Source organism: Corvus kubaryi, unplaced genomic scaffold (genome assembly GCF_017639235.1).
Source record: "Corvus kubaryi isolate FWS band 111438036 unplaced genomic scaffold, C.kubaryi_AGA036_p1.0 37392, whole genome shotgun sequence".
Classification (NCBI taxonomy): domain Eukaryota; kingdom Metazoa; phylum Chordata; class Aves; order Passeriformes; family Corvidae; genus Corvus; species Corvus kubaryi.
The window spans coordinates 12936932-12954416 of NW_024581131.1; the positions used below are offsets into that span (position 1 = coordinate 12936932).

The 17485-nt window shown below is 43.7% G+C and overlaps 2 protein-coding genes across 7 annotated transcripts in view; one reads left to right on the forward strand and one right to left on the reverse strand.

The window, feature by feature from the left end:
- The window catches only part of CKAP5 (cytoskeleton associated protein 5), a 54265-nt gene extending 50071 nt beyond the window's left edge, over nt 1-4194 (forward strand). For all 6 annotated transcript variants that reach the window (XM_042038473.1, XM_042038472.1, XM_042038469.1 and 3 more), the window contains 2 exons: nt 402-556; nt 1827-4194. In XM_042038473.1, coding sequence (XP_041894407.1) covers nt 402-556; nt 1827-2081 — 410 coding nt within the window. In that variant the 3' untranslated portion in view covers nt 2082-4194. The remainder of the gene's footprint in view (nt 1-401; nt 557-1826) is intronic.
- Nucleotides 4195-5397: 1203 nt separating this feature from the next.
- Nucleotides 5398-15284, reverse strand: F2 (coagulation factor II, thrombin). Its single transcript, XM_042038479.1, has 14 exons — nt 15158-15284; nt 14091-14254; nt 13078-13102; nt 12827-12877; nt 12227-12332; nt 12018-12145; nt 10096-10392; nt 9581-9694; nt 9188-9314; nt 8530-8697; nt 8031-8204; nt 7737-7915; nt 6432-6502; nt 5398-5690 (listed from the first exon to the last, which is right to left on the reverse strand). Exons 1-14 carry the CDS (start codon nt 15234-15236, stop codon nt 5547-5549), a joined length of 1827 nt encoding a protein of 608 aa, XP_041894413.1. The 5' UTR covers nt 15237-15284; the 3' UTR covers nt 5398-5546.
- Nucleotides 15285-17485: the final 2201 nt, after the last annotated feature.

Below are 17485 nucleotides of genomic sequence, written 5' to 3' on the forward strand. Positions count from 1 at the left end.
AGAATCAGTGGTAAGCCCCAAAGTACAGCTAAACTAGAAGAAGACAGATGACTCCCAAGTATTTCCCACCTTGCCAATTGCTCAGTTCTCCTGTTGGACATGGTCCCTGCTGATGCACATAAGCATCTTCCTCTCCATACACTGCTCTCCTCGGCACTTCTAGAGCTGCTCTGCAGCCACTCCTTAAATTTCTCCATTTCTTTTCTTGATTTTCAATTGTCACTTTTGCAAGGAAATGAAAGGGTGGATATGTCCCTACTAGCAAATGCAAATAACCAGAAAATAATAGGTTTGTTAATTCTTCATCCAGTGCATCTTATTTCAAGGAACTGACCAAGAGGCTTACACTTTTCTGATGTTCTAAATTTTAACTTTCCTCCTTACTTCCCCTCATCCTCCAGGAATTTCTCCTCAGATGGAAGGAACATGTGTTCCTGTGTCTACCCACACTGTATCTTCATCTATAGGAAACACAAATGGGGAGGAAGTGGGGCCTTCAGTTTACTTGGAAAGATTAAAAATCCTCAGGCAGCGTTGTGGCCTTGACAATGCAAAGGTATTGTACTTGACAACACTTGTAAATCTCCTGGGGAGGCACTTGAGTTGCACTTGGCTTTTTTTTTTTTTTTTTTTTTTTTTTTATGAATCTGCCTTCTGGCATTTGAATTCTAATCAGAATTTATGATCTTTCATTTACAGTGCATGTCCTAGCTACTCTACTCACTGCATGTCACTATGCCTCGTATAAATGGCTTTAAACTCATTACCTGGCTAAGTTGGTTTATATTTCAATCCACTCTGTCTGCATCACTGGTGTTATGTGCAGGTTGTCTCTACAGGTCTGTAGCTAATTATCTTCCCTTGCCAGGCAGTTGAGTCTCAGAAAGGTTCAAACAACTACTGTTCTCTAAAAGATAGCATATATTGACCTCAGAGATGAATGATGGGAAATTCTGGGTCCTTCTGCTCTGAAACAACCATGAGAGCTGAATTAAGACTTTGAAGTATGATGTATTTTGGGTGTATGGCTACTGAGGCAAAGAAATGCTGAATGAGCTTAATATTGGAAACTTGTGGACCAAAATTTCTTACAGTCCAATGATCTGTGTGTTAGGAATCTAGTGCCAATTCCTGAAATTTTAATTTGGCCATGTGAGAAGTGATGTTCACTCTGGGGATAGTCATCCAGATGCATCACTGTTTTAAACTTTGACCCAAATTATCAGTATCATCTTAGAGCTCTGAGGAGGGGAAATGTTTCCTAGATGATCAATAACAAGGTAAGTAACTCAGATGGAAATGTCAACTGATAAAAGAACAGTGAATTGACACTGTCAGCCTTTGACAGGTTCGGTCTTGCCAGTCAGTTCAAGTTTCCTCTTCTCATTCTTCCAAAAAATTAATTGTCTGCTGATGTTGCACATAGGCAGGGATTTTCCTGTTCAATTTTTCAATCCTGTTCAAAATTTCTGTTCCTAAATCAGGAGTTTAGGCTGTTCAAGACTCTGGCAGTCTATCTCAGTAAAACTCTGGTCTGCAGGGAATTTTTTTGATCTTGAAAGACTAGTTTCTTTGTGTCCCTATTGACATAAAATTAAACATTAACTACTCAGATGATAAGAATTGAGTATTGTAATTAGCTTTGCATGGCTCTGACTTTGACAGCAACTGACTTTATTGCTCCAGATCCACTTGTGTTGTAGTGCTCCTTCCCTTTCCTCTGTTTTTATTGCTTCCTGTAGAGATGAAAAGCCATTGATTATGATTTGTACTACTTATATGGCCTTTACCACTATGTCTTAACACTTCACTTTCCTCCCTCGTAGCAGGAAGACAGACCCCCTCTGACGTCTCTGCTCTCTAAACCAACACTCCCTACAGTTGCATCCTCTACAGATATGCTTCACAGTAAGCTCTCCCAGCTGCGTGAGTCCCGGGAGCAGTACCAACATCTGGACCTGGACTCCAATCAGACTCATTCCTCTGGCATTGGAACTACCCTGGCTTCACCCTCTTCTGCAGCAGCCAACATTGATGACTTGAAAAAAAGATTGGAGAGAATAAAAAGCAGTCGCAAATAGAGATGCAAAGAGACGGTATTGCTGTTGCTTGGGGCTGTCTCCAGCTTTAGTTTACTAAACTAGAAGTCTTCATAGTTAAATGGCCTCGTTTAGGCCTGATGTATACAAACTGGTTTATGTATAATACAGTGGATTTTGGGGGGTTGAGTCATTGTGGCACAAGTATTTGTACATAATCTGCTTCTCAATGAGCATCTCTTTGACAATAGAAGGCTGTCGGTGTATTAGTTTTAGTGTACAGACCTGTAAACAACCATCCTCTTGCTCAGACTAGTTTCTCATGACTTGGGGTTTTTATTTGTAAAGTTGTCTTTAAAATCTTTTCCTAGTTCTTAACTCTTAGAAGACCGTTAGTGATTTCACTTTTAATTTTGTGAATTCTTCTCCATGTAATCCTTGAACTGTTGATTCTGTATGGACACATGGCATGAAGTAACTAATTTAAGTGTCTTTTGTAAATAAAGTTTGCATTAACTATACCAGCCTCTATAGGAACAGCAGCGACTGCTGGTTGAATGTTAGTGACTGGGCATCTAGAAAGTGAACTAAGCTATTCCTGACATGAATCTTGGGGTTTGGATACACTATAAGGAAGATGAGTGGAAATATACTGTCTGTGGGTGCAGTCCTGAGACTTTGCACTCGTACTTGTATGAGTAGTAGTACATTTTTCATATAGTTGCTTTTTTTGTTTTGGAATATGTTTCTGTAACTTGAGATTATTTAGTTTGCTGAAATGCTTATTTTGAATTATCTAGTCCTTGTGATGCCTTTACCCAGATTGTGTGGTCCCATCTGAGGGAGCTCTCTTTGAGGGAGCCTGCTGCTGTTGATATGGAATAGACTAGCAGTGGTGTACAGTCAGTGGACTCATTTATCCTGAACTCATCTGATTAAGGAATGTTCATCATGCAGGTAAACCTCACTCACTACATTATTTTTGCTCTTAAACATCAGATGTCAGTGATCTCTACCATTTTGTATCTAAGACACCTAAGTAGAGCTAGTCTGCAGAAGTTGTAGCCAGTTCTTTTTTTTTTTAGTGAGTGATTAGCCTTTTTCAGAAGCTCCAAATAATGAAGATTGACAGACAGACACACTGTGTATCCTTTCTAGCCCTTTCATTTCTAGGGAGGTGATGTATTTTCACCTTACTACCATTTCCCTGTGAGAACTGGTTGTGAAGCATAAATTGTACATCTGTTCCATAGCTAGAACAGAGTTATTGAAGAGTTGGACAGGCAGACTTAAAATAACACACCTATATGCTAGATTTTAATCTGTTCCTTGTAACTACTGCTTTTGTTGTTTGCTATGTGGACCAGCAGTCTCTGCGTAAGGCCCATTACTGAAACTGTCTTGCCTGATTACAGTAAAAATGTGGCTTTAAATTAGTACTTGTACAACAGATCTATGCCAGAGCTTCTGCAAATGTCTGAAATCTTCCTTTCACAGGACCCCTAGGCTGGGGTTGCAGTTGACATAATGTTGCTTGGTGCTTATGGTGAGTTTGCACACTGTGATAGCAGGTGATCACAAGCGTTCTCCATCCTGTGTTAACTGATATGACGCCATTCATTGCTCCACTGCCTCGATTTAGTAGTCACAGTCTCCTCTCATAACCTGAAATGGGCATGCAGTTGTGGAACAGAGCTCTGTTACAAGTCAGGGTTTGGCCCTTACTGGTAAGTGCTGTGGTTTTGTGCACTTAAACTAGGGCAGTTTGTGAATAGTTTGTGTTGGCTGACACTAGAGTTACTGCCACTACCTCTCAATTACTAGCTGCTCTCTGAAACTTAGTGACATTTAAATTAACCCATATTCAGCAGACATTCTGAAGAACTATTTGTTAATTAGCTCAGGATGTTAAAACAGCAATGCCTGCAAACCTGCATAAACTATTTTAAATTTGAAGCCGAATCGAAAGTGAAATACAGGAATAATTGAGTAGCAGAAGATAGAGTTGTTTTTATGAATGAGTTTTTGCCCTGTGTCTTTGTAGTGTTTGGTTGGACTCAATATCCTGGGAGTTCTGAACTAAAACTTGTGCACATAAATTAATAAAGCCTAACCTTTAGCCCAGACAATATTTAAATAACATTAAACTGAATTTTAAAAATGATTCCTCTGTATTGTTTGTAACAAGTCAATATGAACAGTGACTTTCTCCAGAAACTGTATGGTCCTGGTTCCCCTCTTGTCACAGATTATTTGACAGTAGTGAAGGGGTGAGGCTTAAATTTTAAACATGAGAAGGGCTAAACATTTTCAGTGTTCAGTGCCTGTGGTTATCAATTACTTTAAACAGCCGTGAAACATGAGCTCTTGAGGTTTTGTTCTTCAGATTTCGGAGAGGTTGGTTTTTGTGCTTTATTTGGGTGATCAAATTGAGCTGCTTCAAGTTGGTTCCCAAATGAGCCATCTAAAAGGAGGTCGTCAGACAGTAATTGATCAATAACTTTTTTTTAGAACAACTAATTTCACTGTTGCCTGTTTCTGTGACTTTATGGCACTCTGAGTTTAGAAATATGGTGCCATAGGAAGCAGGGAGTATTTTCAAATCTCATGATTGTCTTAGCAGGAAATTGGGCTAAACAGATTGGTGGTCAAGAATTTGTGTTTACTGCTGTACTCCTGGGTCCTCAGTGGTCCAAAATTGCTGCTAAAGAGGAGTTTATGAAAAATTGAAGCTTGTTTTTGGAGAGATCCCTTAACAGCCTTTATAACACAAGCAAACATGGAAGCATCCTGCACTATACCTTGGAGGCTTTGACAATGACTGCCTGAATTGCTTCCTTCTGAATCTTGCTATGCAGGTGGAAAATACACAATGAGGACCCAGCACCACCTGCTGTGTAGGAACTTACTGGAAGTGCTGCTTAATGTATTCAAGCTGCTATTCCTTTGTAGGATGAATTGCACACAGTGGTGCTGGTATTTATTGCCTGTTGTTGTAGCTGAGAACGATGTTTATCTGATCAAAACAGCTTCTAGTTGCTTTACTTTTGACGTTTGTGTTTTGTGTAATGCCACAGGTACTGTAGGGTTGTTATCTCTGGTACATACGTGGGTCAAAAAGTAGAAGGGAGGAAAGGGACAGTGCATGAGGACACAATCTTGCTTGCTATGGCTGACAAGGCCATTACATGAGGTCCAAAATGTGTTGATCATAGCTGATGGAAGGGAGGGGAACTTGTTTGAAGCACAACAGGTAATCAGCAGTACAGCTAGTGCTGTGGTACTCCTGGTACTCTGGTACTCCTGTCATGATTTAGATCCAACTGCAATTCAACTCGGCATGAATAAAGGAAGAAGATGGGTTTCAGAGCCTTTATTTTCAAGGGATAAGACTTTCCTTTGTCAAGTTGTAAGGATATAACTTGTTTTACTTCAGGATCTTCTATCCTTGTGTTTTTAAGTGGAGCATCATAGCAAAACTGAGAGCAAGCAAGGTCAGTGCTTCATCTATCGCCCGTGCTTTTCGATGGCTTTTCGCATCCACTTTTTCAGGCGGAATACATGGGTGTAAAATCCGTATTTGCCATCTCGGTCACAGCCTTCTCCCCATGAAACTATTCCCACTTGATACCAGCGGTTGTCATCTGGGTTCTAAAGTGAAGAAAAAATGGGATTGGCACAAGGAGCAAGAGACTGATAATGATTCTCTGATTCTACGACTGGAAAAGACATCCAAGGTCAACTCCGACCTTTGACCAAACACCACCATGTTAACTAAACCACAGCACTGAGTGCACTCTTTCAGTGAAGAAATTCCTCTGATGTCCAGCCTGAACCTCCCTTGGCACAGCTTGAGGCCATTTTCTCTTGTCCTTTGCTTGTCAGGAAGAAGAGGCTGACTGCCACCTAGCTACAACCTCCTTTCAGTAGGTCTCCCCTGAGCTTCCTTTTCTCCAGGCTAAACAAGCCTAGCTTCCTCAGCCATGCCTCATAAGACATGTGCTCTGGATTGTTTAGCAGCTTGGTTGCCCTCTCAGATCTAAACCTTGGATGTGCCCCAGCCTGTTTAATGATGGATGCTACTTTGGGATTCGGACTGGCATCTCCAACGGTTTGTTGGAGTAATTTTGTCTCTACTCTTAAATCTCTAGTTAAGAATTGGCCATCACTCATATGTCCTGCAGGTGATCTCCCAATATGCTGAGAGCTCAGTATAGAAATGGGGCTGGATGACTGCAGGATTTGTCTCCATTGCTCACCTTGGGCATGAGCTGGGTTTGCTTCAGCCACTCAGCTGTGGCTCCACTCTGCTACTGTTTTTTAGACTATGAAGTTCAGCATAGAACAAACCTATCTCTGTATGTCTTATAAGCTTGAACTTGTTGAACATACCTTCATTACAAAAGGTCCCCCACTGTCCCCTTCGCAGGCATCTCCTCTCTTTAAGTCGTCAGGACTGTAACCTACAGGCAAGAAAAATGAACATTTGACATTTGTTGGCCATGGTTTCTTTAAAGTTTTGGGATAAATTGCATAAATGTTTTGGGACCCATGAGATTGTTTGCTGCTTCTGTCAACTCTTGGACTTTGTTTTTTCACATATGTAAAAATTCTAACTCTGCATCTGTCTTTGCAACTTTCTTGAATCCACCCTCTGTGCTCTCATTCCTGTTCTTTCATCAGAATTGTTGTTAGTGTCAAGTGCACTGACACTGTACAACAGCTGTAGCTTGAGCTACTGTGCTTTTCTTGTCTTGGAAACTTATTTGTCATATTCTCTGTTCCCTGTTCTTCTGTTTATTATAGAGATACACTGTTGTCCCCACTTTCACCTTCCTGTCACTCTTAAGTTCTGCTTTTCATCTCCCCAGCTGTCTTCTTAAGTCTCACTATGAAGAAAAGGATTTCACTCATTCCTGATGAACTAGATAGTATCTCTGCATTTTCCCATCACCTGTGTCTGTTTTTTCTGTATGTCTGCATCTGAGCTATTTCAAAGGATGTTATTTAGAAAAAGAATCCACAAGAACTCTGTATTTTCAGCACACTCATGTAATTGGCTTCCATCCTAACTCAAGCAATCGCATGTGTTTAGATGCAAGCAGCACAAATTTAGTCAAAAATCACTGGAGGCTTGCCTGTAGGACCTGATAAAGTCTGCACAAATGAAGAATACAGCAGGAATTATTAAACTAGTACATAAATCCATAGTCTCTTGGTAGCTTGAATTCTGTGTCCACTTCCCTTCTTACTCAAAAAGGGTATGATGCTAGAAGAGAAGGGTATGATGTAGGAAGGTAGGAGCCTTCAGAATTTGTGGGCATAAGTATGAATGGGCTCCAAAAGATTGAGACAAGCTATAGACAGGATAATAGGTGTGCAGCCTTCAATTTAGGAAGTCACTGAACTGTTCTGTGTACTGGTGAAAAGATAATTTTATTTATGCTTAGTTCTCCCACAGCTGCTGCTGCCACCTAGTACCATTAGACTAGTGCCTGACACAGGTTCGTGTTGCAAACTTTATTCCTAGCTTCAAGTTCTCCAGCCTTCGTGTTTTCTGAGAGCTGAGAAAGTTCTTGTCATAGGGAAGTTATTCTTTGTGGAGGGCATTTGCAAATTTATCAGAAAGTAACCTTTCTGCACGAGTCATACCAGGAGCTCAGAGCCCTTGACTTCTGTGGCTCCAGTGCTACTTACCTGCACAAAACATGTTGTCAGTGACTTTAACTCTGGTGGATGCCTTGCAGGTGCTTTGGTCTACAATGGGCAGATTGACCTGTTGCAGAACTTTGGGCAGGTTGCTGGGGTTAGTGGCCCATGTTTCTTTCAAGTTTCCCCAACCAGTTACCCTCCCTTTGTAACCTGCCAGCATCAGCCTATGGAAGGAAGCACAGGTATAATTAAATGTAACAGCTTTCTCCCACCTGGCATTCTTGCTGCAAATAGCCTTGAGAAGTCACCTCTCTCTCTCTCTCTCTCTTTTCTCCTCACCTCTGCACGACCTCTTTGGTAGGCAGGCAGACAGGATGGATGTAGTCACTGAAGCTGATGGGTCTCTTTAAATGCATGAGTGCAATGTCTCGGTCCATGTTCTCTCTCCAGTTGTACTTGGGATGGATGATGACTTTATCCAAAAGAGCAATCTTCTCTTTATTCTTTTCATATCTGAAATAGTTATGAAGGAGAGAACTCACTGTACAGTAGCAGCTGAGAGTTGGAGTTCATGATACTCTCAGCTTTGTACCCTCGGAGACAATGCTGTCTTTACATAGGAGCACCCTTTTAGATTTCTCAGGCTTCCTTGCTCCTTTTCACTTTAACCTTTAGGATCAGCAAGAGCAGCAAATGACAGCCCCATTAGATCCTGTTATTGAGAGGCATGAAACGTTAGCTATAATACTTCCTTGGATACTGAATGACAGCCCAACTTCAAAGTATCTCACTACTGCAAGAGGAAGCCTGGTTCCTTCTCACTTATCCAGACTCTTACTTTGCTCTTACGTGCTTGCCAATCCGCACCAATATGTCATTTGTAGTTAAGTTCTTGTCCCAGGGTGGATAAAAAAGACAATGAGCAGCAGTCAGGATCCAGCTGTCACTGATGAGGCTGGCACCACACAGCAGCTCTTGAGGAGACTTTTTGTAGAGCATCACCTGCCTGAGAGATGAGGAGGAAGGAAGCCTTAGCAGGACTTAAGATGTGGCTGGCTGAATGGGTCCTGTTGTCAAGCAGAAGGTGCAGAATTGGCAGTGAGAAGGAAAGAGCACTGCACTATACTGACAAAACTGCATAAGTATCTCTGTAGCAAAAGTCTTCCCCGAACATGTATATCCTACGTAGTAGGCCATTTACCCCATTTCTTTCACGTGGAGAGGTTTCTCCTCCTTTCTGTTCCAGCAAAGCTGGAAAGAGGAAGACATGAAGATGAAACACACCAACATACTTGCTTTCTCCAGTGGTTGCATACTTGATTCAAGAGGTGAGTTTCTTTACAGCTATTTTAGTACTGCTCCGTCAACCACTTGGAGCAGCTTTGATTAGAATCCATAATATATGCTTGAGATAGGAAAGCCCTTTTATTTCTACCTGCTTGAGCTGAAGAGAAGGAAGACACAGTTCCCAAAGACTGTGCAAAGCCAGTACTTACCAGGGGGCGCTGCCAACTTCTGCATCATCTCCACCAACAACTCTGCCTCCCATGTAGGACTCCAACAGCTCCTTCTCACTTTGGTCTGTTACCTTTTTCTTCTCAAATAAAGGACGAATGCCACAATCTGAAAAAACAGGCAATCTGGCTTTGCTACCCTACCAGATTCACAGTGCAGAACTATTGTCTGCAGTCAATATGCAAAGCTGGAAGATCTTAGGAAGGAAGTGCTTACTAGCTCCATGATTGGAACTGGATATTGACTTCTGAGAGTTCAAGGAATTTAAGTATCTTCCCCTGCTTTTAACAGCATTTGGCTAGCTGAGGTTTCTGAGGAACAGGCAGAAGCTACAGCCCTTCTACAAACATGCTGTATCCAGAGTTTTTGCTCACCTGCTTCACCTGAACCAAAAGTTTTGTCATCAAAGAAGGTTTTGAATTCCTGAGGAATGGTAGAACGTCCTGATATTCCCTCGAACTCATGGTTCTCATCCTCTAGCAAGCTGTCTGAGAGAGATAGAAAGACAAACATGGTAAAAGGCTTAACTGCAGTTACCATAATTATCAGCAATGTAAATATCCCCTTTCCCCACACAGTGGGTCTGATGAAGGAATGATGTTTTAAAACACCAGTGCTCTTTTTAATGTGTCTAGTCCACCACTGTGAGTTTTCAGGGAGAACACCTGAGAGAGGTAACAGTGCTATGCACCTAAGGCAGGTTAGTACATGTGCTATATGGACAAACAGGACTCCCAGGTGCATGGTGCATTATGGTGCATTAATGGTGGCATTAAATCTATGAGACATCCTTGTCTATGCCTCCCAGGCCAAGCACTTCATTCTAGTCCTGCTGTTATTTGCCACTGCCTCAAATGTGTGCCTACCCAAACCTATGCAGACTTCTCACCGCAGTAGTGCAGATCACAGTAGTCAAAGTAGGGTGGTTCATCTGTGACACACCAGACACCCTCGTCATCTCTGTCTGGATTCCGACAGTAATTCTCCTGCAGCTCCACGTCTGGGTCAATGTGTTTTCCATGGAGCACCTCTTTGGCTTTCTCAGAGTTCCACGGCAGACACTTGGCTCCAGACACAGTGACTGAGAGGGTCCCTGTGTAAAGCATGCCTTTCTCTGGTTCACAAGGCTCCACTGGTACAGGTGGTGTGGCCCGTGGAGTAAATGGAACTGTTGTTCTGTCTTCACCTGGAAAGACAGAGAGCTGTGATTTAAGCCATAGCTGTGCACTCAGAAGTGCTGTTAGCAAATAGCACAGAGCCCCTTTACTGAAGCCTAGAGTTCCATGGGGCCTCCCATTATGTTTGGGAGCTCCCATTGTGTTCCCATGCATGTGGTGGCCCTCTAAAATATTGCAGTGTCAGAGGTGGTCCAGCAGTATTGTGAAGTGAGGCTGGCACTATTCATCACACTTCTCTTTGTCACTAGGATATGAGGAACAATACTGTGTTCCCTTCTGGGGCATCTTTGAGAACCAGCTCGAGGGATGGGTAGGTGCCTCAGGTATCATAATGCTGCTGTATTAGGTCCTCCAACACCTTATTCTCAAATGCTTAACTAGGCCATATTTGGGGGAGCCTTTTATTGTGATATGCTACTAAAACAGCAAATTTAACTTTTGCCAGTGTTTCTAAATCTAATAATAAGTGAAAAATTTCCTTGCAAGACTTTTCATGCTTTTTTGTGTGAGTGTCCTAATGACTGCAAGTTTTAAGCAGCATTTCCTGAGGGAGTGAGTACCCAATAATCTATTCTTGCTTGGCCTCAAGGTGCCTTCTCCGTGTGCACGGGGGGGGGGTCCCCATGTGAAGAGACATCCCATTTGACTATTCTCTCTGGTGCACAACAGCCACTGGGCAAGTAGTATTCACCTTAATCAGTGAGGCTGCTTCTGTTTTTTGACCCATGTCAACATGATTCTGAAAGAACTGTGCACAAAACCAAGGCTTTTCTAATCCTGCTATATCCATGCACGTGTAACTGTAAGCTACTGTAGGCCAGAAATTAAATGGTGAACAGAGATAGTACAGATGCCTGATGGCCTCAAAGCAGAGCAGTATTTCTTCTCAGTTTGTTAGATTCTGCAGACCTGAGCAATGGTAATGGCTTTTAAAATTTCAGAATACCCCATGTCAAAATGGTTGCTGACCTCTAACTTTCACTTGTAAGAGTTGTTGCTTCTAGTCTCTGTTTTTGGAAGAGAAACTTCTGCTGTGAGAAGTTTCTCTCCTTTACCAGTTCTTCTGAGACAGAGGCCAAGCCCCAGGGGAGATAGCTCTGTACTGGGGAGAAATGGGAATGTGTAATGGGAGATGGTCCTCCATGTCCAGTGCAATGATGAGAGAAGGGCATCTTCTCTTTTCTTGAGATTGTGAGTATTAAACTGCATACCTTCACAGGAGAGAATGTTAAGGCAGGCAGTCACACACAAACTGTAGTTACTTTGTCCTAAAGGTAGGAATTCAGACCAAAAAACATTATGACTCATGGCTGTCACAAACTAGAGACAACTGAGCCAGGATTTTGGGGTGACTGACTAGAGAATATTGTAGTACATTCCAGGGGACTGCTGACACTGGTTTTAATTTAGATCTAGATTAACATAATCTAGAGAAAACAGCTCATTGTGTATGGGTGACTCTGACTTTTCCTCCTCAGCTCCTTTACCCTTTAAGATGCAGTTTCTCTACTCCTACTGACCTCTGTTCATGTAAGCGTTCCCCCTCCTTAACCCTCTCCTTGACTGCTTTACTGTGAGTCTCAGTGCAGTGTTTTGCTGTGAGTGCAGGGGTCTCTGGAGTGCTGTGGCATACCACACACAGGGATGGGACACTCCTCCCGTTCCACCGTTGGGTCTCGGGTATAGCACCACGGGCCTTCTGAGTTGTCTGGGTTCCTGCAGTAGTTCTCAATGAGGTTGGGATAAATGGTGGCATTAAATCTATGAGAGACAAAGCTGGTTAGGCTAGGAAGGAAGGACACCCTGGAGAACTCTTAAGGGGTATGCAGAAGATGAACTTACTTAGGAATATGTGGATATTTGCTTGTCCACACTTGACATTCAATCCCAGACTTGGTGTGGCTAATTGTTCCCCGATAGTTCTGGCCCAGCCCAAGAGCGCAGTTACCTGTCAAAATCCCAACAGTGTAAGCCAGAGTCAGTGGAACTGGATGTTGCATTTTTCAAGGTCAGAAGTACCATCTCCCATATCCCTTTAACTTTTGCTGCGTGCATGAGCCTGCATGAGCAGAGACATCCTCTTCCTGTGAGAAGAGCACACAGCCTAAGCTTTCTCTCTCTCATCAGAGGGAGCCATCCCTGCGGCTCTGTGCTTTGCTTTGGCTCAGAGCCTTTCTGAGAGGCTGCTCACACCTGACTGAGTCACAAGAATAAGGATATTTACCCCATGCTATTTCAGTGCACAAGCCAGATTGTTTGTTGCAATGGTTAGTGGGGAAATAAAGAGGAAGAAATAATTTCAAATTCCTCCCCTGATATTTTTCTCTATAATTGGATGGCTTCTCCAACATCAGTTTAATTTTTTTCTGTACAATCTCTGCAGGAACCAAGTTCCTGTCACTCACTGTATCTAGGAGATTGAAGTCAGCATGAAGTTCATACCTTCTAGACAAGCATCCAGAACTGTCCTGGATATTCTCAGGCCCTGACATACTAGCAAAATAAGAAGAAAGAGGCACATTATATGAAAGCAATCCAAATAAGCATCATCTTTTCAACCAGTTTATCATCTAGAGACAAAACACAAGTGCTTAGCCCTAGAAAGTGAGCTCTTAAAAGAGGGAGCCATCTCTCCAGGATGAGACAGTGCATCCTAAGGGATAACAGTACCTGTAGGACTCAAAACAACTTACCTTGGTATTTTGACCAAAATGTGTCCTGTAAAAAAGAAAAAATAAAGAAAAATATATATTTAGGGACACAGAATATCAAACCTTTCTTGGCTACTGCAATTCAAACCAGTAAGAGAACATGCCATCAAAACAAAAGGAAAGACTAACCTAGCTCTGTTTATACCAATTGCTGTGGAATAAATAAAGCAAAAAACCCGATACAAAGCCACATTCCCATGCATCAGACTCAGGAATCAAGACAGTACTGTTGTTTCTAAAGAGACCAAAGATGTTTACAACCTTCGTCAACCTTCAGAGGAAGCAGAGCATTCTATGGTGCAGTGGGCTACAGTGCAGAAGTCCAAGCAGCTGAATCTGGAATTTCTAAGGCCACAGATCACATGTAGGTATTGCTCAGCTCTTTGGGTATACATCTCTGCCATGCAGCCTGGGGCTGATTGCTTTTGTAGTACTCCACAGAGGTAGTGTCTTGCTGGCTTAGGCTCCTAACTGTTTATCTGTTGTATTTTGGGTGTGAAATTCAGCAGGGACATTGTTCCTTGGGGCTAGGAACAAATCCCAAAAGGATGCAGCACAAATTCAGCAGCATGAGTGAGTCTGGAAACCAGAGAAAGGGACAGAGTGTGCAAAAGCTTCAGCTCAAAGGAGTCTGAGGCATCTGCACTCAGTGTTTGGCTGCTACGCCAGTGCATCTGTGAGTGTCTGGGACAGCAGCTCACATGTGTGAGGCAGCATGCTGAGCTAGTGGAAGATGCTATTCAGGACCAATGAGACCTTGTCACTTCACGTGTAGAGAGGGAGAGAAAAGAACCTGAGCTTTCAGCTGTATTCCCTGGAGTGTCTCAAGGAGGGAAGCTCCCTAAGAAAGCCTGAGCTCCCCTTGGGGCACACACACATCAGCTTCATCTTTGGTTCACAGAACTGAGTATTAGAACCCTGGCCCCTGGCTGCGTGTGCAACCTGCTGCTGTCTCCCTGTGGAGGATGGCTGAGGGAATGTTTCCCGGTACGTACCGTCTGATCAGTGGATTCAAGGGCTTCGAAAGCCTCCTCATAACTGCATATCTCCTCCAGGCACTCTCGCTCCAGGTTTCCCTTAAGCATCTCTTCTAGAAATCCCTTGTTGGCACGTCGTGGGCGCTTGAGCAGGGACAATGCCTGCCCCTTTTCCAGGAAAACTATCGGGTCAGAACACTGCCAGTCAAAGGGCTACTCACAGCCAGAGGGCACCTTCGTCTCCCCTTTCAGTTTCCAAAAACTACATGGCAGCTGATGTGGTGATCCCACAGCCCAGCCTCCCCCAGTGCACCATATAGAGAGGAGAAGCCCTGTCAGGTCTACACTTGCTTATCAGAGCAGGCTCTCTGGAATTCATCCTGTCACAGCTCCCATCACTTAGCTAACAGAAGTGACAAGAACACTGCTTCCTCAGCAAAGCTGCTCTGCTCATTTGCAGTTAGAGGCTTGTTTGCTTTGAGCCTGCTGCTCTCCCTATCCCCAGCCACTGTATTTTTGTCTTGCTGGCCTCAGACCACTGTGATAAGCACAGCTTGGTTCCATTTCATGTTCAGAGCCCCTGATTTGAGATCTGGAGACAGGTCTTCCCTCACACAGTAGTGGGTCCAAGAGGACTAACCTCGTGTTAAGGAAAGACAGTTAGAGGATCTAATAAAAGAAGCAGTGAGCAGGAAGGTGGCATATTTTGTTTGACCTAAAGTTTCAATAAGGAACGCCTGGGGAGGCAATGGAGAATTAAAGCCACCTAGGTCAGCAGAGGAACTCTATCCCCAAAAGCCCCACGGTTGTGTTACACTCGATCCTGGACTCAGCCACAATCCCCTTCCCTGCCATTTCCCAGGTGACCCATAAAATCCACTGAGTTGTTGTCACCAGCTGACAGATTCTGCTTCATCCTCCTCTATTCACTCCATTCTCAGCACCCTTTTGCTCTCAACTTCAAGCTTTTAGCCTGTCCTCCTGACTTGAGGAAGAAAACTTGCCACATGCATTACCTCTGGAAAGAACTAACTCCATCTTTCTTCCTCCTGTCATCTGCTGGTACTTCTGCCCTTGAGTCTTACCTCTGTCATGGCTCAAGGTGAGGTGCAGAAGGCTGGAGAAGAGCAGGCCCCTCAGTAGGCTGGTTTTGGTGTGCGCCATGCTGTACAGCCCTGGCTGCAAGGGAATTGCAAAGGAAGCAGAATAAGCGGAGTCACAGCCCTGCTGGGTTAATATTGAACCAGAATGAAGAAACAGGACTCCAGGTCGTGGTGTGTCAGGGACAGTGGGACTCTTATCCCTCCTCTCTTGGCATCTCTCCCTCCCTTCAGAGCATCTTTGTTTCCTTACTTAACTTCCTATTTCATATCTGGGAAGATGGCATGAGTAGCAAGAGGACAATTTTGTCCCAGGGCACAGGGAGAACTCAGGCTGGAGAGAGGTACCTCTGCCAGCTCACAGCCATCCCAGCCAGAGAGCTTGCTTCTTTTCCCTGGCTTTGCTCCCGTGCAGCCCCTGGCACCATCACTGCCTCCCCACCATGCTGGGTCAGGTCCCTGCCACTGACTCTTCTCAGATGTACTCCAGCAGCCTCGAACACAGGAAGACTTTGAGATCTCCTTGGCCATTCCCAGTCCTTCTTCTTTTAGCTACAAGCTCCCCTGATTCTCCCTAGTGCTCAGTTGTCTTTCCTTCCTGCAGTTATGAGCAAGCTCAGCCTCAGCTATTTTGGCACCACAACACACAGTTTAAGTGTTCCCCCTTCTCCCTTGCCCATAACAAGGAGCAGAAACTGTGCCTTTGACAGTCCATTGGGAATTTAAATTTTCCTCCCAGTTAGGTCAGCATGCCATTGACAGTACATTCTTCCCAATGCCTTACAATTCCCAGCTGAGTGGAGGAGGATGAAGCAGCATGAAGGCTGGGCTCCCCCTTTTCTTCCCCCCATAGTGCAACATACTAAAGTTCATCCAAAAGGAAACAGAAACTGATGAGCAGGGAGCTAGCACACACAAAACCAGCCAGGAAAACAAGGGCTTCCAGAAACAGGGAAACAGGAATTCTCTGGATGTCATGATATCAGCTATTAAGTCAAGAACTGGACTACCAGAGCTGGGACAGTTCTAATGATTGCTACAGCAAGTGGACCATTGGCAAGAGTGGAAAAACAGCAAAAAGCAGGGCAGCATGGGGGTAGTCTCAGGAATTGCCACAAAAGTTCTTTCTGCCAGCAGGGAGCATATTTAGTGCTGTGCCTCTGTGCAGCAGATACATCTGTAATGTTTATCTCCATAGAAGGAGTGCAAATATTAGCATTAGGTTGGCTGAGGAATGACTCTGGCCACTGGTACAAAGAGCAGTTGTAGAGGCTTCCTTCCTCACCTAAGAGTGTCTCCCTTTCTCATCCACACACGTCTCTACCCCCCGCTCTGGATTTTGGAGAGACACCTTTAGGAATGGCTGGGATTCCCTGGGTGGAGATGACCTGGGTGGAGAGTGTGGGCATGGGATTAGACACAACCCTAGAAACACCCATGTTACTTAGCCGGGGAAGCAGCATTTAGGCAGAGAGCACAGGCAGGGACAGGAAAGAGCAGTAACAAGAGTGGTGAGGTCAAAACTGCTGCTGTGTCCCACACAGCCACCTCTGCTCCTCACTGGAGGAGGAGGCACAAGCAGCTTTCAATATCCTCAGTCACTTTCTTTTTCATTTCTGCATCTCTGTCTCTTCTTTGTAATAACCAGGCAGCCTTTACACTGCAGCTTAAGTCAATGTTGTTATACTTATGCACAGACTTTTACTGTCTTGTCTTTCCTTTAAAGGAAAGGTCTTACCACCTTCCATGGAATCATGCAGTATATAAGGCTAACTTTCAGCAATGCTACACTACAGCAGTTAAGTTTGGTTATCAGACTTGGTTATCAGGTATGAATATCTTCTAATACTTACCTATGCCATCTTCCTTTAACATTACTTCTGTTCTGGTTCCTACATTCATTCTGTTGCTTAAGCATTTGTTTGAAAAACCCTTACTGAAACTGATGATGATTCTGTCACTATGTCTGGCTGCTCCTCTTCCAGCCGCTGTTCTTCTTTCCCCTGTGATACAGGACAAACCTACCTCTCAGGGCAACTTGTTAACTGTAACTAAAACCTCTTATCTCTAGATTACTCAAGGCTACATCCATCACTTAGGTTCCTTCTATTTCTTTACTTTGGTTGTGCTTTGTAATTGGAGTCTTTCACTACATCCTGGGACACTTTCCAGCCCTTTCTGGTGTCTCACAACACTGTAAGTAATTAAAGATGCTGACTCTTCACATTGTGCCTTTTGTCATTCCATAATGTGCTTCTAGGGCTTGTCTCTGTCACATTCCTGTGGTTAGCCTCTGCAGCAGCACAGCATGCA

Bases quoted from the DNA above. Each gene is read 5' to 3' on its own strand.
- F2 (XM_042038479.1), bottom strand. From the start codon at position 15,236: ATGGCGCACACCAAAACCAGCCTACTGAGGGGCCTGCTCTTCTCCAGC. The intron at 10,393-12,017 runs GTATGCCACAGC...CTGTCTTTCCAG, and splicing joins GTGTCCCATCCCTGTGTGTG to GTGAAGACAGAACAACAGTT. The intron at 6,503-7,736 runs GTAAGTAGCACT...TCTTGCCTGTAG, and splicing joins TGACAACATGTTTTGTGCAG to GTTACAGTCCTGACGACTTA.